Here is a 27,824-nt window from a genome sequence, read left to right on the forward strand (position 1 = left end):
ATGAAGTGGATGGTGGTGGCCTTGGTCTGCCTCCTGGCCTTGGAGGCATCGACTACACTTGTCAGGTGAGTGTGGGCCTGGCTGTGGGTGCAGGGAACCTCAGGAAGCCTGCAGCCCTGTGTGGAGCAGCTAGTCTGGGGCAGCAGCTGGGTCTGAGCGGGATTCCCTGTTGGGCCAGGGAAGGCTTCCCTTGCTGGAGCCCCCCAGACTGAGGGGAGAAGATGGTCCTGAAGCAGAGAGTAGGGTGACTATGCCCACGCCGGCCTTTACAAGAAGGGTGTGGTTTCTTCCTACAGAAAATAACACTCCTTTCTAGAGGAGACAGATAATCTCTCCAAAAATTTCCTGATACCCCAAATTGGTTGGAAGAAGCCAAGTCATTTTAGCAAAAACACTAATTCCTGTAAATCACTATAACATGAGGAGTTGAAAACTCAGGATGGAGCAGGTGATCTGGTTCAGGAACACAGGGCTCCCCACCTGCCACCCTGCCTGCTGTGCCACCTGGGAAGAGTGCAGAGGGCCTGTCCTGTGTGCAGTTTTATAGCCACACATTCAATCAGCTGCATTTAAACATATTAGGGGATTATTGCTGCTCCCCTACTCCATGGTGTATCTCATAGGCAGTACCAGGTACCAGAGTGCACCACAGGAAGGGACGCCCTTTGGTGTGAGTTTTGCTATTTCTGAGATCTATTTTATTTTATTTCTATGTTTTCATGTTTCTGGTGACTGCACCCAGGTCAGGCACACGCTCAGCAAATGTTCTCCCACTGAGTCACATCCCAGACCTGACCCTTAAACAACAAAAGAACAAATATCAGCAGACATCCTCTGGAAGGTGTAAAGTCCCAGCGTCCCAAGTCCCTCTCCCCTTCATGGGAAGTATTTTCAGGGTCTCTGAGAGCAGAGGCCAGGGCAGGAGCAGGACCCCTGAGAGGGGCTGAGGGGAGGCATGAGGGAAGTTCATTGTTTCCTGAGTCTTGGAGAAGTGCTGAGTGAGGTTGAAAGAAGTGGAGAAGGAAAGAAAGAAGAGGAAGAGGGAAGGAGTCGAGGGAGATCATCAGGGAGAGAAGAAATGAGAAGGTAGAGGCAGGAGGGGGGCCCTGCCCTGACACCCAGCCTCCCCTAGGGTCCCCCTGAGGAAAATGAAGACTATGCGTCAGACCATGAGGGAAAAGGGCTTGCTGGGGGACTTCCTGAGGACCCACAAGTACGACCCTGCTCAGAAGTACCGCTTCAGCGACTTCAGCGTGCTCTATGAGCCCATGACCTACATGGATGTGAGTCCTAGTCTCTAGGTGTCCCTGTCCCTGCTGCCAAACCTGGGGACTCCTTGGGCTCCCACCCTGAGGCTGTTCCCTTCTCCCAGTCCTGCCAGCCAGGGCCACCCTGCTGTGAGTGGCCCATTGGGCAGAGCATGGGGAGGGCCCCAATGACCTGGCAGCTGACCTGGCACAGAGACCACATGGCTGCCCTGGGCAGGCTGGGACTGAGGCCTGTGTGTCTGGGACCCTGGCTTTTGGTGATGCTTTAGGGCAGGGCTGTCCTAGGAAGGACACTGTCCATGGAGAAGCCTGGCCCCAGGGTCCCCCTAATGCTCACAGCTGTCCCCATGGCTCTCCAGGCTGCCTACTTTGGTGAGATCAGCATCGGGACTCCACCCCAGAACTTCCTGGTCCTGTTTGACACTGGCTCCTCCAACCTGTGGGTGCCCTCGGTCTACTGCCAGAGCCTGGCCTGCAGTGAGTGCTGGGCTGGGCAGGGAGGGCCCCTGGGCAGGGCTGGGCACTGGCATGTCCAGGGATGCAGGCAGGGAAGGGTGCTCACTCCTGAGGAGGACCAGGGACTTGTTGAGGGTCTCAGGGCATCAACAAGCCAGAGGGAGGAGGCTGGCCCTGCTCCAGGGTGGCCCCTTGCCTTGCCTTGTGTCAGGATGGACCCCTTCATCTCTGCCATCCACCTCACCCCCTCCAGTTCATTCCGCTCCACCCTCTCCTGCTCACTGGGCAGTGCTGCTCCTCCCGTAAGGACGCTGTTCACTCTTGTGTCTCGCCCTCCACTCTCCTATCCACTAGCTTCTCCCTGAGTTTCTCCAGGGACTGACCACAACTATGCTGGATGTGGTCCCTGTCCTGGAGTCATTTAGGGAGACAGAGGATCTTCAGTTTTAAGTCTGCCCTGATTCCTTCCAAAATCTTGGGGCTGGAGTGTGGACATGTCTGTCCACCATGGGCACACCCCATGCCATCTCTACATCCCAGGATGGCCAGCTCCTGGGTGAATTGAGGTTGGGGTGAGTGGATTCTTCTCTTGGCCTCCCCGCACTCCTCACTGAATGAGCATTTCCCACTAGGCTTTGTGCCAATTTCTGGTGGGGTAGAGATAGAGGTGGAGTCTAGGGCATCTGGTTATAGGGTGGTCATCATCCGGGCATCCAATTACCTGTGAAACATGGGCTTTCAGGCCAATACCTTCCAACTAAGAGGATCCTGGGGCCAAAGCTGTCAGCCCCTGCCTTGGTGACCAGGTGGGGGTGCTGACGCCTCAGGCTGGGAGCTTAGGCTGAGGGCCAGGCAGGGGTGCAGCCCATGAGCCTGAGAGCCAGGCAGCCCTCTGCTCACCCCTGGCCTCCATGGCTCCCTCCTGCAGCCACACACCCTCGCTTCAACCCCAGCAAGTCCTCCACCTTCTCCACCAACGGGCAGACCTTCTCCCTGCAGTATGGCAGTGGCAGCCTCACTGGCTTCTTCGGCTATGACACCCTGACTGTGAGTGCTCCAGCTGCCACCCCCACCCAGGATGGGGGTGTGAGAGGGTGGGGACCTAGATGTCCTTGTTCTTTCCTGTCCAGGGATGGGGCACCAGAGTGACCAGTCAGATAGTGCCTTTTTTCAGGAGCTTAGAACTGGGGGGCAGAGGTGTGGGGATGGGAGGCTACAGTGAAGGAGGCCCTTGGAAGAGAAGTGACAGTTGGGATGCCCGTGGAGAAGTGGGCACATGGGCCAGAGGAGGAGGGAAGACCATGGAGGGTCTCTGGTGGCATGGGGCAGGAGGACATAGATACAGTCAGAAGTGTCACCTCCCCTCCAATGTGTCTTCCTCCCACAGGTCGAGAGCATCCAGGTCCCCAACCAGGAGTTCGGCCTGAGTGAGCAGGAGCCGGGTACCAATTTTGTCTATGCGCAGTTCGATGGCATCATGGGCCTGGCCTACCCTGCCCTGTCTGCAGGAGGTGCCACCACAGCCCTGCAGGGCATGCTGCGGGTGGACGCCCTGTCCAGCCCCATGTTCAGCGTCTACCTCAGCAAGTGAGAGACTGCCCTGCGGGTCCCTAACTCCTGCTCTGTACCACGTTCTGATCCCTTGGTGTGTGGAGACCTCCCAGCAGGGGGTGGCTGGGCCACACTTGTTCAGAGCCTCAGCTCCTGGGCTCTGACTCTCCTGCTCCCCTGTCCCTGCCCCAGTCCACTCTCAGGACACAGGATGGTCTCTCCTTCTTCAGTCTGAACTTCTTCCGGGTGTTGTTGCTCTAATTCCCATGTCTTGGGCCCGCCTGCTGCTATGGGCCCTGAGAGTCCACTGCCTCGCCTGTGCTTCTCCCTGAGGCCTCTCTGTCCAGTGACCCGCTGCCTCACCTCCTGCATGAGTCCTTCTAGGTCTTGGAGTCTCCTGGTCTAGGCCCTCGACTATTCCTCACCCACTGATTCCCCAGCCCCCACAGCAGGCCAGTTCAGGAGGCCCTGGGCCTGGCTTTTCTCTCTTGCTGACCAGCTTTCTTCTTCTCTACCGTCTAGAGTCAGTTCCATCTTAATGCTGTGGTTTGTGTCCTTATCCTGCTTTCAACACATTGACCCTGTCACTAACACTAGGGACTCCTTTTGGCTGTTTGCATACCACATGAACCTCTAGGAACCACCCACTCTGCTACCACTAAGGGGAATCTTCTGGAAGAAACATGGCCTGTCTTTTCCTCCCCTCCACCAAAGCCCTGCCCATGTCCACTTGCAGAGGAAAAGAAAAAGTTGGGTATCTGTGAGGCTCCTGGTGACAGGGCGCAGCAAAGACATGAAATGAAAAGCAGAAGACAGCACAGTGTGGGTGGGGTCTACAGAGTTGGGGCTGTCCTTGACATAGGGCATTGTGGGACAGTGCCATTCAGAAGTCTGAGGGGACCCATGGCCCTGTCTTCAGAAAAACCTTTTGGAAACCAGGGAAGGAGCTCTTTCCCTGTGAAGGTGACTGCTTAGCATGGGTGCCCACTCCTTGGCCATTCCTTCACTTCCTTTGCCTGTATGTCCTGCAGCCAAGAGGGATCTGAGGACGGAGGAGCGGTCATCTTTGGAGGTGTGGATGAGAGCCTGTACACAGGGCAGATCTTCTGGGCTCCTGTCACCCGGGAGCTCTACTGGCAGATCAGCATCCAGGAGTGAGTCTGGGTTGGGGGTTCCTGGGGACGCTCCTTCCTTGGAGCTGGCTTCTGGGCACCCATAGCATGCACTCATCCAGGCTCCACTGAGGTGTGGTCACCGAGGACTCCGGTGGTCTGTCCTCCCTAGAGCCTCAGCTGGCCTCCACAGGGACATCAAGGCTGGGTCTGGAGAAAGGGGTGGGGGGCACATGTGGAATCCCAAGTACTGGAGAAGCTCCTGTCCAATCACACAGGACCCCACAGATTCAAAACTGAGGTATGTGGGACAACTAACTTGTTCCATGTCTTTTTAAAAAAACATGATGTCCCTGGTTTTCAGTGCTTCTCAAAACTTCCTTGAAGTTATTAGAAATAGACCCCTGGGCCATTTAGGTGACCCTGCATAGACCTAGTGGGAATGTGAGGCAGGGAGTAGTTGCACTGGCCTCAGGTTTGCTTGCTCCCCAGTGCCGGGAAGGTCCCCCGTGGCTGCCCTGTCCTGGTCAGGCTGAGGCTGCCCTCTTCTTGCCACCCAGGTTCTATGTTGGGGAAGAGGCTTCTGGCTGGTGTTCCCAGGGCTGCCAGGCCATGGTGGACACAGGAACCTCTCTGCTTGTTGTGCCCAAGAAGCACCTGAGCTCCCTTCTGCAGACCATTGGGGCCCAGGAGGATGAGTATGGACAGGTGGGTGTGGCATGGATGTCCCCTGGCCAGGAGAGTCCATTCAGAGCCACATGGGACACCAGACTAGCATGGACTCGATGCTTCTGCTGCCCAATGTACTGAATATGGGGTACCCAACACCAGGCCCTGGGACAGGATGAGGCTGGAGGGTGGTTAAGGTGGAGCCATTTGTGGGTGCTGAGGGACATGGGAAGTCACTCTCAGGCACGAATTTCTTCTGTGCTACCGTCCACTCAGGAAATCAGATTGATCACTGGTTGGATTTTTGAGCTAGAACAATGTAACTGAAATGTTGGGGCAACAAAGGGAGCTACAAGGGACAAACCTTCAGTCCACATCTCCCTCTCCTCCACACAGCTATGCCCCCTCGCTCCTGAGTGTCCTGCCAATGAGATGGGTTATCTAATTAGCTCTCCCCACTAGGGGAGGGAGCCCTGGTCCACTTTTTGCACATGGCTGTGTGATTTCAAAGGACACCTGCAGGGAAAGGGCAGTGATTCAACCTCTCAGATCATTCAGGCAGAAGGAGCGCCTTTGGGTGTGTGACATTCTCAGGTCTCTTCGGATGTCACCCACTCTAGCAGTGCACCTGACACCCACGCAGTTCCTACATAGCATTTGCACTGAACTGTGCCCTCTGCTCCAAAAAGTGGTCTTGGACATCCGGGAGGCTTAGCAGATGCTCTGGGGTGGGGAATGAGGGGACCTGGAAGAACCTGTTTCTCTGCAGTTTTTCGTGAACTGTAATGACGTCCAGAACCTGCCCACCTTCACCTTCGTCATCAACGGGGTGCAGTTCCCTCTGCCGCCCTCTGCCTACATCCTCAATGTAAGTCCTGGTCCCTGGGGCTGAGCCACTGGGGTGGAGGAACAGGTGCAGCCAGAGAAGCTCCACCTGGCCCTGTGCCATTTCCCAACTCATGTCACCTCAAATTATCCCCACCAGAAGAGTGTCACCCATGATCAATCAGTCTCTTAATCAGTGGACAGGGGCTCTGTCTAGGGCTAGCCACTGTGTGCATCCTGGTGCCCAGGCTTCCCACATGATTGTCACAGCATTTGATGGGGGAGATTCTCATTCTGTTTTACAAATGAAAACCTGGAGTTTCATAGAGGTTCAATAGCTGATCCCCCTGCACAGATGATGAGGGTGAAGGCAAAGTTTCAATCAAGTTGGTCTTTCTCCAAGCCTTAATGACCCTGAAGACCTGCTATAAATCATATGCAGGAAGGGTCTTGGGGGAAGAAGAGTTCCCCCCATGGGGACAGGCCAAGGCAGCCTGAATTCACCGATTTGAGAACCTCTCCCAACAGCCCCTACTCTGGTGAATCAGCTGGTCTTTGAGCCCTCATGGGCAGTTCTTTCTCTGCTCATCTCTAAAAGTGTGCCAGTGACCCAGGGCTGAGGGCTGAGTAGTGCCCAGGCCATGTGTGACCAAATGCCTTTCTCTGTGGAGCAGGAGGATGGCTACTGCTCTGTGGGTCTGGAATCCATCGATATGTCCTTGGAGGATGGCCAGCCCTTTTGGATTCTTGGGGACGTCTTCCTCAGGTCCTACTATTCCATCTTTGACCTGGCCAACAACAGGGTGGGCTTTGCCACTCTCGCCTAGACTTTCCTCCTGGACACCTGGGCTCCCGTCCTCCTCTCGGCCCCATGTTGCCTGCGTCCTGTCTGCATTCTGCCCTCCTCTGTGGACCTTCTCTAATAATAAATAGTTTCCCATGTTACCAACCTGTTGTTTTTGGAGCTTTCTTGTGGCGTGGTCTTGGCCTCGGGGAATGAGGAGAGTAGGAATCAGGACAAGTCTCCCTCTGAAGGACCTGTGAGGCCATGAGGTTCCCTGGTGGGTCACTGAGATGAAAAGAGAAAGAGAGCCTGAGCTGAGGCTTGGGAGAGGCCCTGAGCCCTCAGAGCCTGGAGTGTCTGCACAGCTTCCCTCTAGAGAGGCTGACCGTGGCAAAGGGTCCCATCTCTAATGACCTGAGATGCTCTGTCGGTCCACTTGTCCACACCCTGGGGTACCGCCAACCCCAGGACCCACATGTATGTCCTCTCAGAGTGTGACTGGGGGCCCAATTCCCAGATCTAGATGTCTGTCCTTCAGCTCTTAATCAACATTGGCCAGAATTTTCTGAAGATTCTAGACACCTGTGTGCCCTTGCAACCTTCATGGTGTCCTAGAGGGCGGAGGCTATGCTAGAAACTACTTCTAGGAGGGCTTCTGGAGCCTCTGGGCTGAGTCAGGAAGATTGCATTTACCTGGACTCCTAGGTCCCAGGACTTTCATTTGAAGGAGGGCTGACCCAGAGCTATGGACAGGGTCCAAAGCAGTAGAAGACAGGAAATAATTAAAATCGGAGCTGAAATCAAAGAAATTGAAAAAAAATCAAAAACAGTTGAAGAAACAAAAAGTTGGTTCTTTGAAAAAATAAATAAAATTGATAAACCCTTAGCCAAGCTAAAAAAGAGATAGAGAAAACTCAAATTAATGAATTCTTGATGATGAAAAAGAAAATATCACCATGGACACTATTGAAATACAGATGATATCAGAAACTATTTTGAAAATTTATACTCTACTAAAATAAAAAATCATGAAGATATCAACAAATTTCTAGACATATGACCTACCCAAATCAAATCAGGAGGACACAGAACATTTAAATAAATTAATTTTAAGCAATGGAATTAAAGACACCATCAAAAGCCTACCAACAACAAAAAGCCCAGGTTTAGAAATATTCTCAGCTGAGTTCTCCAGACCTTTAAAGAAGAACTAACACCAATCCTCCTCAAATTATTCCATAAAATAGAAAAGAAGGGAACCCTTTCAAACTCATACTATCAACCTGACACCAATCCAGACAAAGAACATCATGGGAAGAAAACTTCACACCAATATCCATGATGAACACAGTTGCAAAAATTCTTAATAAAATACTGGCAAATTGCATACAAAAACATATTAAAAAGGCAGTGCATTATCAAGAAGGGTTCCTCCCAGGAATGCAAGGTTAGTTCAACCTCTGGAAATCAATAAATGTAATTAATCGCCACAATAGACTTAAAGACAAGAATCATATGATTATCTCAATAGATGCAGAAAAAGCATTGGACAAAATACAGCATCCATTTATGTTCAAAACACAAGAGATAGTAGGAACATAGCTCAACATTGTAGAAGGTATATATGCTAAGCTGAAGGCCAACATCTTTCTAAATAGAGAAAAAAAAATAAATAAAAGAATTCCAAAGCAGGGCTGGGGATGTGGCTCAAGTGGTAGTGTGCTCGCCTGGCATGTGTGTGGCCTGGGTTCGATCCTCAGCACCACATACAAACAAAGATGTTTGTCTGCCGAGAACTAAAAAAATATATATTAAAATTCTCTCTCTCTCTCTTTTTTTTTTTTTAAAAAAAAGAATTCCAAGAATTTCCTCCGAAAAGTGGCAGAACAAGACATGGATGCCCTCTTTTGTCACTTCATTCCCCCTATTCAACAAGTCTTTGAGACTCTTGCCAGAGCACTAGATCAAAGAAAGAAATTAAAGGATAAGAAAAGGAAAGATAACTCAAACTATCCCTATGGCCAACAACATGATTCTGTATTTAGAAGACCCCCAAAAATTCCACCAGAAGACTTCAAGAACTCATAAACAAATTCAGCAAAGTAGTATGATATAAAACTAACACCCAGAAATCAATTGCATTCCTATCATTCACTGATGGATCAACTGAAAGAGAAATTAGGAAAACTATCCCATTCACAATCGTCTGAAAAAAAATTAAAATATTTGGGTATCAATCTAACAATGCAGGTGAAAGACCCCAAAATCAAAACTACAAAACACTAAAGAAAGAAATTGAAGAAGACCTTAGAGAATGGAAATATCTCCATGTTCTTGGATAGGCAGAATTAGTATTGTCCAAATGGCCATACTAGAAAAAGCTCTACATGGATTTAATGCAGTTCTTTTTAAAATTTCAATGATACTTGATGTTGTTGCCAGCGCCCTGTCAGAGGAGATTCCTGCCCAGGAGGTGTGAAATTAAAAGTCCTTGGAAAATTAAAAGTCTGAAATAATCAGTAAGAAGTAAGACAAAGACAAAGGTTAGATTTAAAAAGTGGAGCATCTGATGGGTCTTCCAGTCTTTATAGGAACTGGAACTGGACAACTGAAAAAGGCCCCAATCCTTTATTGAAGGGGGAGTACAGAAAAGCCAGGGATAAGTTTTCAGTGGGAGGAATCTTTTTTCAGTATCAGGTCTTGCAGGAAACAGGTTGATTGGCATCTAGCAACACCCATCTCTGGGAGGCAATTTGGCTGTAGCGGGTCACTCTCATTTGCAAGGTTAAGCTTGAACTCCAGCAGTGAGCCAGGACAGGGCACCACGTGAATCCAGCATTCTGGAACCAATGGATTTCAACTGGGAGTTCCCAGAATCAGGCTTTCCTGCCTAATGGCTTGAATGTTGCTCAGTCCACACATGGCTCATAGATGGCTTCCCACAGATGTTCTTCATAGAAACAGAAAAAGCAGTCATGATATAAATTTGGGAAAAGAAGAGGACCAGATAGCCAAAGCAACCCTCAGTGAGAAAAGTCACAATTCCAGACTTAAATTATACCACAGAGCTATAGTGACAAAACGGCATGGTATGGGCAACAAAACAGACATGAAGACCAATGGTTCAGAATAGAAGACACTGAGACAAACCCACATAAATGCAGTTATCTCATATTAGACCAAGGTGGCATTAACATCCATTAGAGAAAATATAGCCTCTTTAACAAATGGTGCTGGGATAACTGGAAATTCATATGAAGCAAAATAAAATTTATCCCCTCTCATCCCTCACAAAACTCAACTCAAAGTGGATCATGGATCTAGGCATTAGACCAGAGACCCCGCACCTACTACAAAAAAACGTAGAACCAATCTCCATCATGTCACTTAGGAACCAAATTCCTCAACAAGGAATTCCTAAAGCACATAAAATAAAATCAAGAATCAATAAATGGGATGCTATCAAACTAAAAACTTCTTCACAGCAAACTGTCAAGAATGTGAAGAGAGAGCCTACAGAATGGGAGAAAATCTTTGCCACTTGTACCTCAGAGCATTAATCTCCAGGATGTATAATGAACTCAAAAAACTTAACACCAACACAAAAGAAAACAAACAAATAATCCAATCAATAAATAGGCAAAGGAACTGAACATATACTTCAAAAAAGAAGAAATATGATTGTTCAACAAATATATGAAAAAATTTCAACATCTCTAGCAATGAGAGAAATGAAAATTTAAACTACACTGAGATTTCATCTTACTCCCATCAGAATGGCAATCATCAAGAAGACAAGTAAGAATAAACTTTGGTGAGGATGTTGGGGGAAAGGCACACTCATACATTGCTGGTGGGAGTGCAAATTGGTGCAATCCCTCTGGAAAGCAGTATGGAGATTCCTCAGAAAACATGGAGTGAAATCACCATTTGACCCAGTTATCCCACTCCTTGGTACATACCCAAAGGACTTAAAATCAGCATATTACAGTGACACAGCCACATCATGTTTATAGCAGCTCAATTTACAATAGCTAAACTGTGGAACCAACCTAGGTGCCCTATCAGCAGATGAATGAAAAAGAAATTATGGTATATATACATTATGGAATAGTACTCAGCCTTAAAGAAGAGCAAAGTTTGCAGGTAAATGGATGGAACTGTAGATTATCTTGTGAAGTGCAATAAGCCAATCCCCCAAAAGCAGAGGCTGAATGTTCTCTCTGATTTGAGGATGCTAACACACAATAGAGGGAGAAAGGAAGATTAGAAGCACTTTGGTTTGGACAAAGGGAAATAAAGGGAAGGGAGGAAGGATGGGAATAGAAAAGACAGTAGAATGAATTGGACATAATTTTCTGATGTTCATATAATGAATACACGACTTTTGTAACTCCACATCATGTACAACCACAAATGGGAAGTTATACTTCATTATGTGTAATATGTCAAAATACGTTCTACTCTCCTGTAGAACTAAAAGAGATTAAAACATTTTTAAAAGTTTAAAGGAGTCAAAATTTAAAAAAACAATCAGATTCTCAATAAACAAAATAAGAATGAATTAAAAACCTGTAGAAGGAAGGAAATAATTAAGGTTAGAACTGAAATTTATGAAACAGATAATAAGTTGTTTTTTTTTTTTTTTTAAATACAAAGGATTGTGGCCGGGTACAGTGGTGTATGCCTGTAATCACAGTGGCTCAGGAGATTGAGGCAGGAAGATCTTGAGTTCAGAGCCAGTCAGCCAGTCTCAGCAGCAGCAAGATGCTAAGCAATTCAGTGAGACTCTGTCTCTAAATAAAATATGAAATAGGGCTGTGGATGTGGCTCAGTGGTAGAGCGCTCCCCTAGCATGCACAAGGCACTGGGCTTGATCCTCAGCACCACATAAATGTAAAATGGAGATATTGTGTCCACCTAAAACTTAAGAATAAATATTTTTTAAAAATACACAAGCAAGTAAGTTGGAAGTAAGTAAGCAAATAATCCTTTAACAAATCGAACCAAGGAGGTGAAAGATCCCTTACAACAAAAATTATAAACACCGAAAAAATAAATTGGAGAAGACACTTGATGATAGAAAGAACTCCCAAGTTCATGGATAGGCAGAATTAATAATGTGAAAGTGGCGATGTTACCGAAGGCAATCCACAGAGGCAGTGCACTCCCCACCAAAACTCCAAATTACATTCTGTTTATATATATGGTGGAGATGGGTCTTCTAAATCAAGCAGAATGCATTACAATTCTTATTACATATATAGAGCATGATTTTTCATATCTCTGGTTGTATACATAGAATATTTATACCAATTCGTGTCTTCATACATGTACTTTGGATAGTAGTGATCATCACATTCCACCATCATTAATTACCCCATGCCCCCTCCCTTCCCCTCCAACCCCTCTGCCCTATCTATAGTTTGTTTATTCCTCCCGTGCTCCCCCTCCCTGTCCCACTATGAATCAGCTTCCTTATAGCAAAGAAAACATTCAACATTTGGTTTTGGGGGATTGGCTATACACATAGGAATAAGAACTTAAATTGGCACTATTTGCTGATGATATGACTCTATACCTGGAAGACCCTAAAAGTACCAGCAGAAAACTCCTAGAACTAGTAAACGAATTCAGCAAAGTTGCAGGATATAAAATCAACACCCATAAATCAAAGGCATTTCTATATATCAGTGACAAATCCTCAGGGAAATGAAGAAAACTACCCCATTCTCAATAGCCTAACAAACAAACAAACAACAACAAAACAACAACAACAACAAAAGAGGTAAAAGAACTATATAATGAAAATCACAAAACCCTAAAGAAAGAAATCAAAGAAGACCTCAGAAGATGGAAAGATCTACCTTACTCTTGAAGAAGCAGAATTAATATTATCAAAATGACCATACTTCCAAAGCAATTCTGATCAAAATTCCAATGACATTCCTCATAGAAACAGAAAAAGTAATCATGAAATTGTTCTGGAAAAAATTGAGAGACCCAGAATAGCTAAAGCAATCCTTAGCAGGAAGAGTGAAGCAGGTGGCATACCAGACCTCAGCATTGGGTTTTTTGGGATTGACTAGATCACTTAGCATTATCTTCTCTAATGCCATCCATTTACATGCAAATGCCATGATTTTATTCTCTTTTACTGCTTAGTAGTATTCCATTGTGTAGATATGCCCTTTTTTTAAATCCATGGAGGGACAGGGGAGGTACTGGGGTACAATTAGTGGCCTTTGCCTCCCCAGCCCCAGCCCCTGCCCAATCTTAAGACCCAGACTCAGCTGAGAGCCAGGGCTGCAGCAGGCACAGCCGTGGGCAGGGCCTCACTGGGTTGGACAGCAGTGCTGCAGGCACAGACGGTTATCCCTTCTGACACACAAGCACACACAGGGTGGGAAAGGGCAAGGGGCCGTCAAGGTCAAAGAAGCCTTAAGTGGTGGAGATGGGTCTTCTAAGTCAAGTTCATCCCATGTCACACTCAAGTCCTACCATATGTGCTGTGAGGGCTCAGCAAAGAGAAGTAGGCTCCATGTGTCATCAGAAAAAAATCTGTGTGGACATCTCTGACACTGTCCAGGAACACCCTTCATTCTTCTGGGGACATATTTCTTCTGGGGAGTCCTGTCCATAGCCTTCACATGCTCCTGAGGGAGCCTCTAAGTTCTTGCATGAACCTACCTGCTGCCCAGGACTCATGGGCCAGGACTGGGTGCCTGCAAGAAAAGTGTATCATATATATATATATATATATATATTAACGGCAGTAAGGATTTAACCTAGGGATGCTAAATCACTTCACTACATCCACAGGACTTTTAATTTATTTTTTTGAGATTATCTCATTAAATTGCTGAGGCTGACCTGGAACTTGTCATCTCCAGCCTCAGCCTCCTGATCTGCTGGATATACGCATGCACTGCTCCATCCAAGTCAGAGAAATTTCTGAAGAATTTTGATTTCATTCTTTTCTCTGGAAACAAGAAACTCAGTTGTTATTGTTTAGTTCCATAGAGAAAGCCAGGAATGAGAACCAGAGAAAACATTTAGGGAGAACATGAGATACTAGTCCATCCTCAGGCTTCACCCCCACCTACCCTTCGTGGAGCAGGGGCTGGAGCTGGGTTCATGGGCCTCCATTCACCTAGTGCACCCCCTTTCCACCAAAGCCAGAAATTCATGCAAGGTGAGGTTAATCAAGAGCAGAGGAAAACAACCAGTCTTTCTATTTCTCAGTTATAGACACAGAGATTTATTTTCAGATGTTTGAGGTGCACATAAATCAGATTCCTCTATGACGGGTGGGGTTCAGGCCTGTAATCCCAGCAGCTAGGAGTCTGAGGCAGGAGGACTGCAAGGTCAAAAGCCAGCCCCAGCAATGGGGAGGAGCTGAGCAACTCAGTGAGACCCTGTCTCTAAATAACATACAAAATAGGGCTGGGGATGTGGGCCAGTGGGAGAGTGCCCTGAGTTCAATCCCCTGTACCTAAAACCAAAACAAAAACCAGACTCCTCTATAGAAGGAGACGAGTCAGCCTTTCTGTGGGACTGTCAAGAGGGTTGCATGATTCATTAAATACAAAGCACCTGCCCGGCCTGCCCTCTGGGATGGGGTGTTTTCCAGGAGGGCAGGAGCCCATCTAAAACCTCAGGTCCAGTTCTTGCTTACAGTAGAAATCTCATCAGTGCAGAGGAATGATGGAGATAGAAAATCACCACTAGGCAAACAGCTTTGTAATGAGTGTTTTAGGCAAAACTGTGAACAGCTGTTACACCCAGAGCAGGAGGATGAGGAGAAGCAGGAGGTCGGCACAGTCTCCACTCCTCTCCCCAGAAGACTCTTATTAATTACTAAGCACAACAGTAAGTTGGAGACGAGAAACCTGCCAGATCCCACCTTAACCAGGGACGGAGTCTAAGTGGGCAGGAACAGGACACCTGGACATCACACCATCCAGACAGAGTGCCCACAGAGGGCTTATCCCCTCTGCAGCATTGTCCAAACACCCCCCAGAACCTCACCATGAGAAAACACCAGCATCACCTACAGCCAGGGGCAGTCTACAAAGGGACTGGTCAGGACAACAAAAAGTCACAAGGTCACAACAGACAGAAAACCAAGGAGCTGGCACAGATGGAAGGAGAATGAAATGATCTCCAAGAGCAATGTGGGAACCTAGACGGGATCCTGGGCAAGAAAGGGGGCATTTGTGGCACAAATGGTGACATTTAGATGAGGTCTGTAGCATTATATCAGAGTAAATTCCTGATGTGACCAGGGCACATTTTTGTGAGTTAACATTAGGGGGTCCTGCATGAAAATTAGGGAGAACCACTCCTCACTATGTCACAACTGTCTGTGACTCCAGAGTTATGTCAACATTTAATAGTGTATACCCTTGAGCTTGAGAAAAACAAAATCTCAGGTCTCGTATGTTCCCAGTGGGTCTGGATGAAGTAATGGTGAAAACATAAAACACACACCAAGACTTAAGGAAAAACCAAAAGCCCAAGAAAATAGCTGAAATCTTAACTAAACATGCACATGGATAACTGAGAAAGACTTAAGGTTATTGAGTAATTGTCCCCAGAGTTTAGTGGACAATCTCACGGTTAGAATGCACAGGGAAACAGAGAATCCTGGCCCAAACTCACACCCACGACAGGAGAGCTCTCAAGAGGTGCCCCTTCAGCCTCTGCTTGGATGTCTCTGTCATGGGGAGCTCAGCACTTCACTCCTTTGGTGAGTGTCGGGGGTGAGCCCAGGTGCTTCTGATAGCAGTGAGAACTGGAAACGACCCAGTGCCTAGGGCCAGCAGGAGAGAGCACCAGGTAACCTCTGCAAGTGTTAAGTGATAAGGAAGAGGCATATCTTAATGCATGGAAAGGTGCACATGCCGCAGTCTGGTGTGATAAGATCAGAGTGAGTTGTGTTTACACACTGACCTCAGTGAGGTTCAAATCTAGGTGTGCACAATAAGGTCTGCAAGATAATGAAGGAAGGAGCAGGCAGGTGCAGTTTGAAGAGTCCTAACTATTTTAAAAACTTTATTTATTTATTTTTTGGGAAGGTGCTGGGGGTGGAACCATGGTCTCAAGCATGCTATGCCTGTGCTCTGCCATGGAGCTATGCCCAGCCCTGTCTTGATAGTTTTTAATAAGATACACACACACACACACACACACACACACACACACACACACACACACACATATATATATATATATATATATATATATATATATATATATATATATGGAGAGAGAGAGAGAATCTAAATGAAATTAAGTATCTAGAGTTTAAAAAAATAATCTACATCAAATGACTTGGAGACTGTCACTTTATGAAGCATTGAAAGACCATCAGGGAACACCAGATGGGGAAAGATTCTAAGACTTGCTTATAGAAGAATGAAATTATGGCATTTGTGGGTAAATGGAAGGAACTGTAGAATATCATGATAAGCCAAATAAGCCAATCCCATAGAACCAAAGGTCGAATATTTTCCCTGATATGTGGATGTTAACTGACAATGGGGTGGGGGAGTATAGAGGTATTTTGGACTAGACAGAGAGGAGTGAAGGGAGGGGAGCAGGCAGGGGCAGAAATGATGGTAGAATGAATCGGACTTTATTTCCATATGTGTGTAGTTGATTTACATGACCTGTGTGCGTCATGTACAAACAGATGAATGAGAAGTTATATTCCATTTATATATGATGTGTCAGAATTCATTTTACTGTCATGTGTAACTAACTGGAATGAATTTTAAAAATATATTAAAAAGATTCTAGGGCTGGGGCTGTATCTCAGTGGCAGAGGGCTTGCCTAGTATGTATGAGGCACTGGGTTCAATCCTAAGCACCGCATAAACAAAACTAAACCAACAAGGGCATGCTGTCCATCTACAACAACAACAAAAAAATCAAAATAAAAAAGATTCTAAGGCTTTCTGAACACTGGGGTCAGAGCAACACAATTGATTAGTGATGTCTGGCTTGGGTGAAGGATGGGCAGTGATAGTTTGCGTGCTATGTGCTTGTTATACTTTAAGAGGGACTCCGAACTCTCAGTGTCATTTTAACAGATGTCTTTGAGCTGGTAAAGGGGTCACAGCAGAAAGAGGACTCTTTGAGGTACATGTTGGGCAAGTGAAGGGGATATAAGCTGTTATGAAGTAGACACCACGGGAAGACAATCAACATTCTCCACTTTTGAGGGGTCAGTGTAGGAATAGGTGAGCACATGGGGAAGGCTTGGGTCTTGAAGGGTGAGGTGAGTTTCCGGGTAGGTGCCTTTGGGAAGGGTCTTTCAGATGGAGGTCAGAGCATGGAGGCAGGAGAATACCAGGCCTCCTGGGAGAAAGGCGTGTGCACAGTGGAAGAAGAGCTTAGGCACTTGGCAGAAAAGATGGAGAGCATCCTGCAGGGTCTACTGACAAGCCTGGACTTCATTTAGTTAGCCACAGGGGACTATAATTTTTTTTAAATTGTGGATTGAACTCATAGTAATTTACCAATGAGCTTTTAAAAGAGGCTGTTACTAGTTGTATAAGGTTTCATTACATTGGTGAGTCTGGCCTCAAAATTGCAATCCTCCTACGTCGGTCTCCTGAGCTGCTGGGATTGCAGCCACTGCACACAGTGCTTATGACAAACTTTGAGGAAGATGAGGCTGAAAGGAAATGAGACAAGGACATGCACAAGAATTGCCTCCTTCCTGGAGACCAGCAGCCTGTGGCCCTGAGATCCCATCTGGGTCAAGGTCTCCCAGGAGAGCAGTTTGGGTCATTAGGAGGAAGTGTGCACCCTGGGATAATAGGGTGTGGGCTGTAGCAGAACTTCAATGAGAACATCCCCTGGGCTCCATCAACCCTAGTGATTTCCTAAGCCCAGAGCTGGACACGGAGATGTGGAAGGCCAAGTCTCTGCACTTGGGAGCATCTGGTCTTGGAGAGGAGGCCCAAGACTAGACACTGGGGACCCAGCACCATGGCACTGCTGTGTGGTGTCTTGGTGAGAAGATGAACTCAGGTGGGAGCCAGCAGGCCAGGCCTCTTTGGGCTTCTGTGTGGGGTTAGAGGTGGCCCAGGAGGACTTCTAAGTGCCTTCGGACACTGCAGATGCCAGACATGTCGAAGAGTGAGTCTTTGGTGTATGGAGGGTGGGTGGTGGGACAGGACAGGGGAGGGGAGTAAGTAGGCCACCTGGGTCTCCCAGGAGACTGACAGGAAGGAACAGGGGGTAGGAGGGGCTGCAGATCCTCAGGGCCTGGCTGCTGAGCAGGATGCCTATCCTGATGCTGAAGCCAGGGACACTCAGAAGGGATGTGGTGTCACTAGGCCTGGGGAAGGCGAGCCTGACAACTGTCAGACCCCTGGCATCCTACCACAGGAGGAAGGGTCCCTGGAACCCCAGGCTGGCTCTAGTAGGCCTCCCGAGGTCAGGGCATTCCATGGACTTAGCAGGAATCCAAGGATCCTATGACTCTTTTTCCTTCTCTTCTGGATGTGGGGATGCCCAGCTCAGGGGAAATGCTCCCCGCCTTCCTTCCTCTCCAGAGTCCCACATGGCTCTGGGGACTGCAGGGAGGAAGGGACTTGAGTTGACATTGACAACCATCAGGCAGGGACCTCCCTCTCTGGGAGGGGTGGGCAGACTCTAGTTCCTTCCCTGCCTCCCCCATCATGAGGCCTGGGGGGATGCCTAGGTCTGGATAGGCAGTGGGCGGTGGTGGCCAGAGTGGAAAATCCCCTGCTGGCCAGATGCTGTCTTTGGTTGGCAGGTGTGGCCCTGGCCTTCTGCCTGGGGCCCAAAGATGTGACCAATCTGTTGGAGCCCTGAGTGCTGGGTACAACGTGGAGAGAGGGTGCTGGCATGGGGACTTTTTCCAGTCCCCCAATATGGAGAGTTGGCAGTCCAGCTTCAGGTCAGCTCAGCCTTGGGAAGATTGTGGATGGGAAGAGGGGGAGGTGGCTGTAAGAGGTAGGAGAGGTGGGGACTGTACATGGGAGAGGGGGAGGTGGCAGTGAGGTGTATGGGAGGTGGGGGGTGCATGTGGGGGGCCCCAGATGATGGAGAGAGGGACAGGATGAACCAGACCTGGGCCAGAGAAGGGCAGACCAGGGCTTGGTAAAGGGTAATGGGGGACACAGAGGCCTCCCAGGAGAACTAGGTCAGGGCAGAGTTGCAGGGGGGGGTGTAGGGAGAGACAGTGAAGAAGGGGACAAGACAGGGGTGGCCTTCCAATCATGCCCTGCTCCAGGTTTTTCTTCACTCTGCTGCCCAAGGCATGGCCAATGCCCAGATGGCGTATCCTGTGAGTGTGACCTGGGCATGTGCTGACGGTTTCTCCAAGTCCCCTGATGGATATCGAAAGCCTCTGAAGACTCCTCCAGTCAGTGACCTGCCACTGGCCTCCAGCACCATCTACAGCATCAAAAATGCCTTGTAACCAACATGTCCTCATCCATGCTACCTATTGACCCCCACACACCCCAATTCCATCCCCAAGGTGTTGGGGTGCTGGGAGCCAGGACTTGAGTCAGACCACCAGGGACATCGCGTAAGCACACAGTTCTCAATGATGTCATCCCTACTGGGGGACATTAGGTAACCCCTAGACACATTTCTTTTTTTTTTATTGGTTGTTCAAAACATTACAAAGCTCTTGACATATCATATTTCATACATTAGATTCAAGTGGGTTATGAACTCCCATTTTTACCCCGAATACAGATTGCAGAATCACATTGGTTACACATCCACGTTTTTACATAATGCCCTATTAGTAACTGTTGTATTCTGCTACCTTTCCTATCCTCTACTATCCCCCCTCCCCTCCCCTCCCATCTTCTCCCTCTACCCCATCTACTGTAATTCATTTCTCTCCTTGTTTATTTTCCCATTCCCCTCACAACCTCTTATATGTAATTTTGTATAACAATGAGGGTCTCCCTCCATTTCCATGCAATTTCCCTTTTCTCTCCCTTTCCCTCCCACCTCATGTCTCTGTTTAATGTTAATCTTTTCTTCCTGCTCTTCCTCCCTGCTCTGTTCTTAGTTGCTCTCATTATATCAAAGAAGACATTTGGTATTTGTTTTTTAGGGATTGGCTAGCTTCACTAAGCATAATCTGCTCTAGTGCCATCCATTTCCCTGCAAATTCCATGATTTTGTCATTTTTTTAGTGCTGCATAATACTCCATGGTGTATAAATGCCACATTTTTTTTATCCACTCATCTATTGAAGGGCATCTGGGTTGGTTCCACAGTCTAGCTATTGTGAATTGTGCTGCTATGAACATCGATGTGGCAGTATCCCTGTAGTATGCTCTTTTAAGGTCTTTAGAGAATAGTCCGAGAAGGGCAATAGCTGGGTCAAATGGTGGTTCCATTCCCAGCTTTCCCAGGCATCTCCATACTGCTTTCCAAATTGGCCGCACCAATTTGCAGTCCCACCAGCAATGTAAAAAAGAGTACCCTTTTCCCCACATCCTCGCCAGCACTTGTTGTTGTTTGACTTCATAATGGCTGCCAATCTTTCTGGAGTGAGATGGTATCTTAGGGTGGTTTTGATTTGCATTTCTCTGACTGCTAGGGATGGTGAGCATTTTTTCATGTACTTGTTGATTGATTGTATGTCCTCCTCTGAGAAGTGACTATTCAGGTCCTTGGCCCATTTGTTGATTGGGTTATTTGTTATCTTATTGTCTAATTTTTTGAGTTCTTTGTATACTCTGGATATTAGGGCTCTATCTGAAGTGTGGAGAGTAAAAATTTGTTCCCATGATGTAGGCTTCCTATTTACCTCTCTTATTGTTTCTCTTGCTGAGAAAAAACTTTTTAGTTTAAGTAAGTCCCATTTGTTGATTCTTGTTATTAACTCTTGTGCTATGGGTGTCCTATTAAGGAATTTGGAGCCCGACCCCACAATATGTAGATTGGAGCCAACTTTTTCTTCTATCAGACGCAGAGTCTCTGATTTGATATCAAGCTCCTTGATCCATTTTGAGTTAACTTTTGTGCATGGCGAGAGAAAGGGATTCAGTTTCATTTTGTTGCATATGGATTTCCAGTTTTCCCAACACCATTTGTTGAAGATGCTATCCTTCCTCCATTGCATGCTTTTAGCCCCTTTATCGAATATAAGATAGTTATAAAATTGTGGATTAGTCTCTGTGTCCTCTATTCTGTACCATTGGTCCACCCGCCTGTTTTGTACCAGTACCATGCTGTTTTTGTTACTATTGCTCTGTAATATAGTTTGAAATCTGGTATCGCTATACTGCCTGATTCACACTTCCTGCTTAGAATTGCTTTTGCTATTCTGAGTCTTTTATTTTTCTATATGAATTTCACGATTGCTTTATCTATTTCTACAAGAAATGCCGTTGGGATTTTGATTGGCATTGCATTGAACCTATAGAGAACTTTTGGTAATATTGCCATTTTGATGATGTTAGTTCTGCCTATCCATGAACAGGGTATATTTTTCCATCTTCTAAGATCTTCTTCTACTTCTCTTTTTAGGGTTCTGTAGTTTTCATTGTATAAATCTTTCACCTCTTTTGTTAGGTTGATTCCCAAGTATTTTATTTTATTTTTTTTTTGAGGATATTGTGAATGGAGTGTTTTTCCTCATTTCCATTTCAGAAGTTTTGTCGCTGATATACAGAAATGCCTTTGATTTATGCATGTTGATTTTATATCCTGCCACTTTGCTGAATTCATTTATTAGTTCTAGTAGTTTTTTTGTAGACCCTTTTGGGTCTTCTAGGTATAGAATCATGTCATCCGCAAATAGTGATAATTTAAGTTCTTCTTTTCCTATTTTTATGCCTTTAATTTCTTTAGTCTGTCTAATTGCTCTGGCCAGTGTTTCGAGAACTATATTGAATAGAAATGGTGATAGAGGGCATCCCTGTCTTGTTCCAGATTTTAGAGGGAATGCCTTCAATTTTTCTCCATTCAGAATGATGCTAGCCTGAGGCTTAGCATAGATAGCTTTTACAATGTCGAGGTAAGTTCCTGTTATCCCTAGTTTTTCTAATATTTGAACATAAAGGGATGCTTGTACTTTGTCGAATGCTTTTTCTTTGTCTATTGAGATGATCATATGTTTCTTATCTTTAAGTCTATTGATGTGGTGAATAACATTTATTGATTTCCGTATATTGAACCATCCTTGCATCCCAGGGATGAATCCTCCTTGATCATGGTGCACAGTTTTTTTGATGTGCCTTTGTATCCGATTTGCCAGAATTTTATTGAGGATTTTTGCATCTAGGTTCATCAGAGATATTGGTCTGTAGTTTTCTTTCTTTGAGGTGTCTTTGTCTGGTTTCGGAATCAGGGTGATGTTGGCCTCATCGAATGAATTTGGAAAAACTCCCTCTTTTTCTATTTCCTGAAATAACTTGAAAAGTATTGGTATTAATTCTTCTTTAAAAGTTTTGTAAAACTCCGCTGTATACCCATCCGGTCCTGGGCTTTTCTTGGTTGGAAGTCTTTTGATTGCTTCTTCTATTTCATCCATTGATATTGGTCTGTTCAAATTGTGTGTATCCTCCTGACTCAGTCTGGGCAAATCATATGAATTAAGAAATTTATCGATGTCTTCACTATCTTCTATTTTATTGGAATATAGGTTTTCATAATAATTTCTAATTGTCTTCTGTATTTCTGTAGCATCTGTTGTGATATTGCCTTTTTCATCCAGTATGTTAGTAATTTGAGTTCTCTCTCTTCTCTTCGTTAGCATGGCGAAGGGTATGTCGATCTTATTTATTTTTTCGAAGAACCAACTTTTAGTTTTGTTAATTTTTTCAATAGTTTCTTTTGTTTCAATTTCATTGATTTCCGCTCTGATTTTAATTATTTCTTGCCTTCTGCTACATTTGCTGTTGTTTTGCTCTTCCTTTTCTAGGGCTTTGAGATGAAGTGTGAGCTCATATATTTGTTGGTTTTTCCTTTTTTGAGGAATGACCTCCAGGCAATGAATTTCCCTCTTAAAACTGCATTCATTGTGTCCCATAGATTCCGATATGTTGTGTCTGTATTTTCATTTATCTCTAAGAATTTTTTGATTTCCTCCTTTATGTCTTTCCTCCTTTATGTCCTCCTTTACTGATCATTCAGTAACATATTGTTCATTTTCCATGTGTTGTAGGATTTTTCCTTCCTTCTTTTATCATTGATTTCCAGTTTCATTCCATTATGATCAGATAAAATGCATGGTATTATCTCCACCCCTTTATATTTACTGAGGGCTGCCCTATGGCATAATATATGGTCTATTTTTGAGAAGGATCCATGTGCTGCTGAGAAAAAAGTATATCCACTTGATGATGGTTGATATATTCTATATATGTCAATTAAGTCTAGGTTATTGATTGTGATATTGAGTTCTATAGTTTCTTTATTAAACTTTTGTTTGGAGGATCTGTCCAATGGTGAGAGAGGTGTGTTGAAGTCACCCATAATTATTGTGTTGTGGTCTATTTGATTCTTGAACTTGAGGAGAATTTGTTTTATGAATGTCACGGCACCATTATTTGGTGCATAAATATTGATAATTGTTATGTCTTGTTGGTGAATGGTTCCTTTTAACAGTATATAATGTCCTTCCTTATCCCTTTTGATTAACTTAGTCTTGAAGTCGATTTTATTCGATATGAGGATGGCCACACCTGCTTGCTTACGAGGACCGTGTGCATGGTATATTTTTTCCCAACCTTTCACCTTCAGCCTGTATATGTCTTTTCCAATCAGATGTGTCTCCTGGAGGCAGCATATTGTTGGATTTCTTTTTTTAATCCATGTTACCAGCCTATGTCGCTTTATTGGGGAGTTTAAGCCATTAACGTTTAGAGTTACTATTGATATATGGTTTGTACTTCCAGCCATGTTTGATTATTTATCTTTTTTTTAAATTTAGTTTGTTTCTCCATGATTAGCTTTCCCCCTGCCCTCTGTCTTTACCCAGGCACTTCCCACTGATGGTTTTGGTTGTTGTTTTTCGTTTCTTCCTCGTGTAGTGTTTTGCTCAAGACGCTTTGCAATGCTGGTTTTCTGGCTGCAAATTCTTTTAGCTTTTGTTTATCATGAAAAATTTTTATTTCGTTGTCATACCTGAAACTTAATTTTGCTGGATACAGAATTCTTGGTTGACATCCATTGTCTTTCAGTGTTTGAAATACGTTGTTCCAGGATCTTCTTGCTTTCAGCGTCTGTGATAAAAAATCCGTTGTTAACCTTATTGGTGTACCCCTGAATGTAATCTGCCTCCTTTCTCTTGTAGCTTTTAATATTTTCTCTTTGTTCTGTATATTGGATATCTTCATAACAATGTGTCTTGGCATTGGTCTACTGTAATTTTGTGTGCTCAGTGTCCTGTATGTATCTACAATTTGTATATCCGTTTCCTTTTTTATTTCTGGAAAGTTTTCTGTAATTATTTCATTCAACAGGTTACTCATTCCCTTGGTTTGAATCTCTCTACCTTCCTCTATCCCGATGACTCGTAGTTTGGTATTTTTCATGTTATCCCATATCTCTTGGATGTTTTTCTTGTGATTTTTTACCAGCCTTTCTGAGTTGGCTAGACTCTTTTCAGAATGATATATTTTGTCTTCATTATCTGACGTTCTGGCTTCTACTTGCTCCACTCTGTTAGTGATACTCTCATTTGAGTTTTTAATTTGGTTTATACTTTCCTTCATTTCTAGGATTATTGTTTGACTTTTTTATTATCTCTATCTCCTGATAAAGTGCTTAACTTCTTCTTTTATGTGTTTATGTAATTCATTTTCAATGTGTTCTTTCACTGTTTGAATTTGCTGTCTCATATCCTCTTTAAGGTTCCACATTCCATCTGTCTAAGGTATTCCTTGAGTTCTTTATATGACCATTTTTCTGATGACTCTAGGTCCTCCTGAATATTTAGGCTGTCCTGCATTGTTTGTACTCCTTTTCTTTCTTGCTTTTTTATGCTGCTCATGTTACTTCTTGTTCTGTTTGACTACTGAGTTACTGTTTACTCTTATAAATTTATTTGATGCTTGGGAGGAAAGATATTAGAAGGGAAGGGAAGTAGTCACTAAAGTAAATGAGAGTAAGCAGGTAGAATTCAAGGAAGGGGGAATAAGAAAATTGAAAAGAAAAGAAAAGACAAAAGTAAAAAAATAGAAAATAAAAAAATTTAAAAAAATTTTAAAAAATAATAATAATAAAATGAAAATTAAAATTAAAAAATAATAATAATAAAATAAAAAATTTTAAAAATTAAAAAATTTGAAAAAAAATTTTAAAAACAACAAAAAAATGAAAATGAAAAAAAAACCCAAATTTTAAAAAAAAATTAATAAATGCAGTCTTAGAATCTTAGAGTTTAATTAACTTCTCTTCCAGTAGGTAGAGCTGTGCCCACTGGGCCAAGCCAAGATGCTCTTTCCCTGTGAAGGTGACTTCTCAATATGTGCATCCCCTTCCTTAACCTCTCCCTCACTTCCCCGTCCCTGTGTGTCCTTCAGCCAAGGGGGATCTGAGGACAGAGGAGCAGTCATCTTTGGAGGTGTGGATAAGAGCCTGTACACAGGGCAGAAATGGGCTCCTGTCACCCGGGAGCTCTACTGGCAGATCGGCATCGAGGAGTGAGTCTGGGTGGGGGTCCCTTTGGGATGCACCTTCCTTGGATCTGGCTTCTGGGCACCCATGGCACGCACACATCCAGGCTCCCACCAAGGACTCCTGTGGCCTGCCCTCCCCAAGAGCCTCAGCTGACCTCCACAGGGCCATCAACCCTGGGTCTGGAGAAAGGGGGAGTGGGGCACATGTGCAATCCCAAGTACTGGAGCAGCTCTTGTCCCTACAGATTAGAACCTGAGGTGTGTGGAACAACTAATTTGTTCCTCGTCCTTACAACAAACATGACAACCCTGGTTTTCAATGCTTCTCAAAACTTCCTTGAAGTTTTTAGAATATATTCCTGGGTCCTTCAGGTGACCCTGCACAGACTCAGAGGGAATGTGAGGAAGGGAACAACGTGCACGGGCCCTTGGGGATCCTCATATTTATGGGGTGCCTGTTTCCCTGTGGAGGGAAGGTCTCCCCTGGCTGCCCTGACCTGGTCAGGCTGAGGCTGCCCTCTTCTTGCCACCCAGGTTCTATGTTAGGGAAGAGGCTTCTGGCTGGTGCTCCCAGGGCTGCCAGGCCATGGTGGACACAGGAACCTCTCTGCTCACCGTGCCCCAGCAGTACCTGAGCTCCCTTCTGCAAGCTATAGGGGCCCAGGAGGATGAGTATGGACAGGTGGGTGTGGCATGGATGTGCCCTGGCCAGGAAAGGTCAGCCCAGTAGTGTTTGTTGTTTCTGCATCATGGGTCCCTGTGAGTGAAACTTGGGGTCAAGCAAGTGAGTAACAAGGGACAACCCTCAATCCACACCTCCCTCTCCTCCACACAGCTATGCCCCCTTGCTCCCGTGTGTCCTGGCAAATGAAATGGTCACCTAATTAGCTCTCCCCACTAGGGGAGGGAGCCCTGGTCCACTTATTGCACATGGCTGTGTGATTTCAAAGGACACCTGCAGCAAAAGGGCAGTGATTCAACTTCTCAGAGGGGCCATTCAGGCAGGAGGAGCGTCTTTGGTGTGGGACATTCTCAGGTGTCTCTGGATGTCACCTACTCTAGCAGTGCACCTGACACCCACGCAGTACCTACATAGCATTTGCCCTGAACTGTGCCCTCTGCTCCAAAAAGAGGTCTGGGGCATCCGGGAGGCTTAGCAGGTGCTCTGGGGTGAGGAATGAGGGGACCTGGAAGAACCTGTTTTCTCTGCAGTTTTTCGTGAACTGTAATGACATCCAGAACCTGCCCACCTTCACCTTCGTCATCAACGGGGTGCAGTTCCCTCTGCCGCCCTCTGCCTACATCCTCAATGTAAGTCCTGGTCCCTGGGGCTGAGCCACTGGGGTGGAGGAACAGGTGCAGCCAGAAAAGCTCCACCTGGCCCTGTGCCATTTTTCCCAACTCATGCCACCTGGGATTATCCCCACCAGAAGAGTGTCACCCATGATCAGTCAGTCTCTTAATATGTGGAGAGGGGTTCTGTCCAGGGCTATCCACTGTGTGCATCCCAGTTCCTACACTTCCCTTTAGGTGAAGGGAATTGTCACAGTATTTGATGGGGAGATTCTCTTTCTGTTTTACAAATGAAAACCTGGAGGTTCAGAGAGGTTCAATAGTTGATCCAGCTGCACAGATGATGAGGGTGAAGGTAAAGTCTGAATGCAAGCTAGCTTTAGTCTAAGCTGAACCATCTTCTGACTTTTGCCAATGAGGAACAGAAGGGAGCTTTAGCAAGAAAAGGTACCCAGCATGGGAATAGGTGACCCTGCAGAGGCCACTACAACCTGTGTTTACCACTGGGAAAATCCCTCCCAGCAGCCCCTCTTGTGAAACACCACCTTGTCTATGAGCCTTCAGGGCCAGTCCTTGCCCTGCTCATTGACCAGGGCTCAGGCTAGCAGTGGCCAGGCCATGTGTGACCGAATGAATGAGTGCTGCCTTTCTCTGTTGACCAGGAGAATGGCTATTGCTTGGTTGGACTGGAAGCCACCTACGTGTCCTCAGGAAATGGCCAGCCCTTTTGGATTCTTGGGGACGTCTTCCTCAGGTCCTACTATTCCGTCTCTGACATGGCCAACAACAGGGTGGGCTTTGCCACTGCCGCCTAGACTTTCCTCCTGGATACCTGGGCTCCCGTCCTCCTCTTGGCCCCACCTTTCCTGGAGTCCTCTGTCCTTCCTCTCTGCAATGTGCCATTCTTAGTGGACCTTCCCTAATAATAAACAGTATCCCATATTGTCCAGCCTGTTGTTTTTGGAGTTTTCTTTGTCCTGTAAGTAGTCCTGGATCTCAGGCAATGGCAGAGTGGGAATCAGGTCAGGTCTCACCCTGATAGATATAGAGGGGCCATGAGGTTCCCTGGTGGGTCACTGAGATTCTAAGTGAAATGGGTCCTGAGCTGAGGCTTGGAGATGGGCTCTGTCTTCCTCTGAGCTTGGAATGTCTTCATAGTTTCCCTCTAGAGGGGGTGGCAGTGGTAATGGAGCATAGGTGACCGGTAAGAATTCCTACTCTAACAACA

General features: G+C 45.8%; 1 protein-coding gene across 1 annotated transcript; it reads left to right on the plus strand.

The window, feature by feature from the left end:
* On the plus strand, positions 1–27,411 carry LOC143402602 (gastricsin-like). Its single transcript, XM_076860166.2, has 9 exons — positions 1–65; positions 1,133–1,283; positions 1,628–1,745; positions 2,653–2,771; positions 3,112–3,311; positions 4,307–4,429; positions 25,838–25,985; positions 26,516–26,614; positions 27,259–27,411. Exons 1-9 carry the CDS (start codon positions 1–3, stop codon positions 27,409–27,411), a joined length of 1,176 nt encoding a protein of 391 aa, XP_076716281.1.
* Positions 27,412–27,824: the final 413 nt, after the last annotated feature.

Source organism: Callospermophilus lateralis, chromosome 6 (genome assembly GCF_048772815.1).
Source record: "Callospermophilus lateralis isolate mCalLat2 chromosome 6, mCalLat2.hap1, whole genome shotgun sequence".
Taxonomy (NCBI): domain Eukaryota; kingdom Metazoa; phylum Chordata; class Mammalia; order Rodentia; family Sciuridae; genus Callospermophilus; species Callospermophilus lateralis.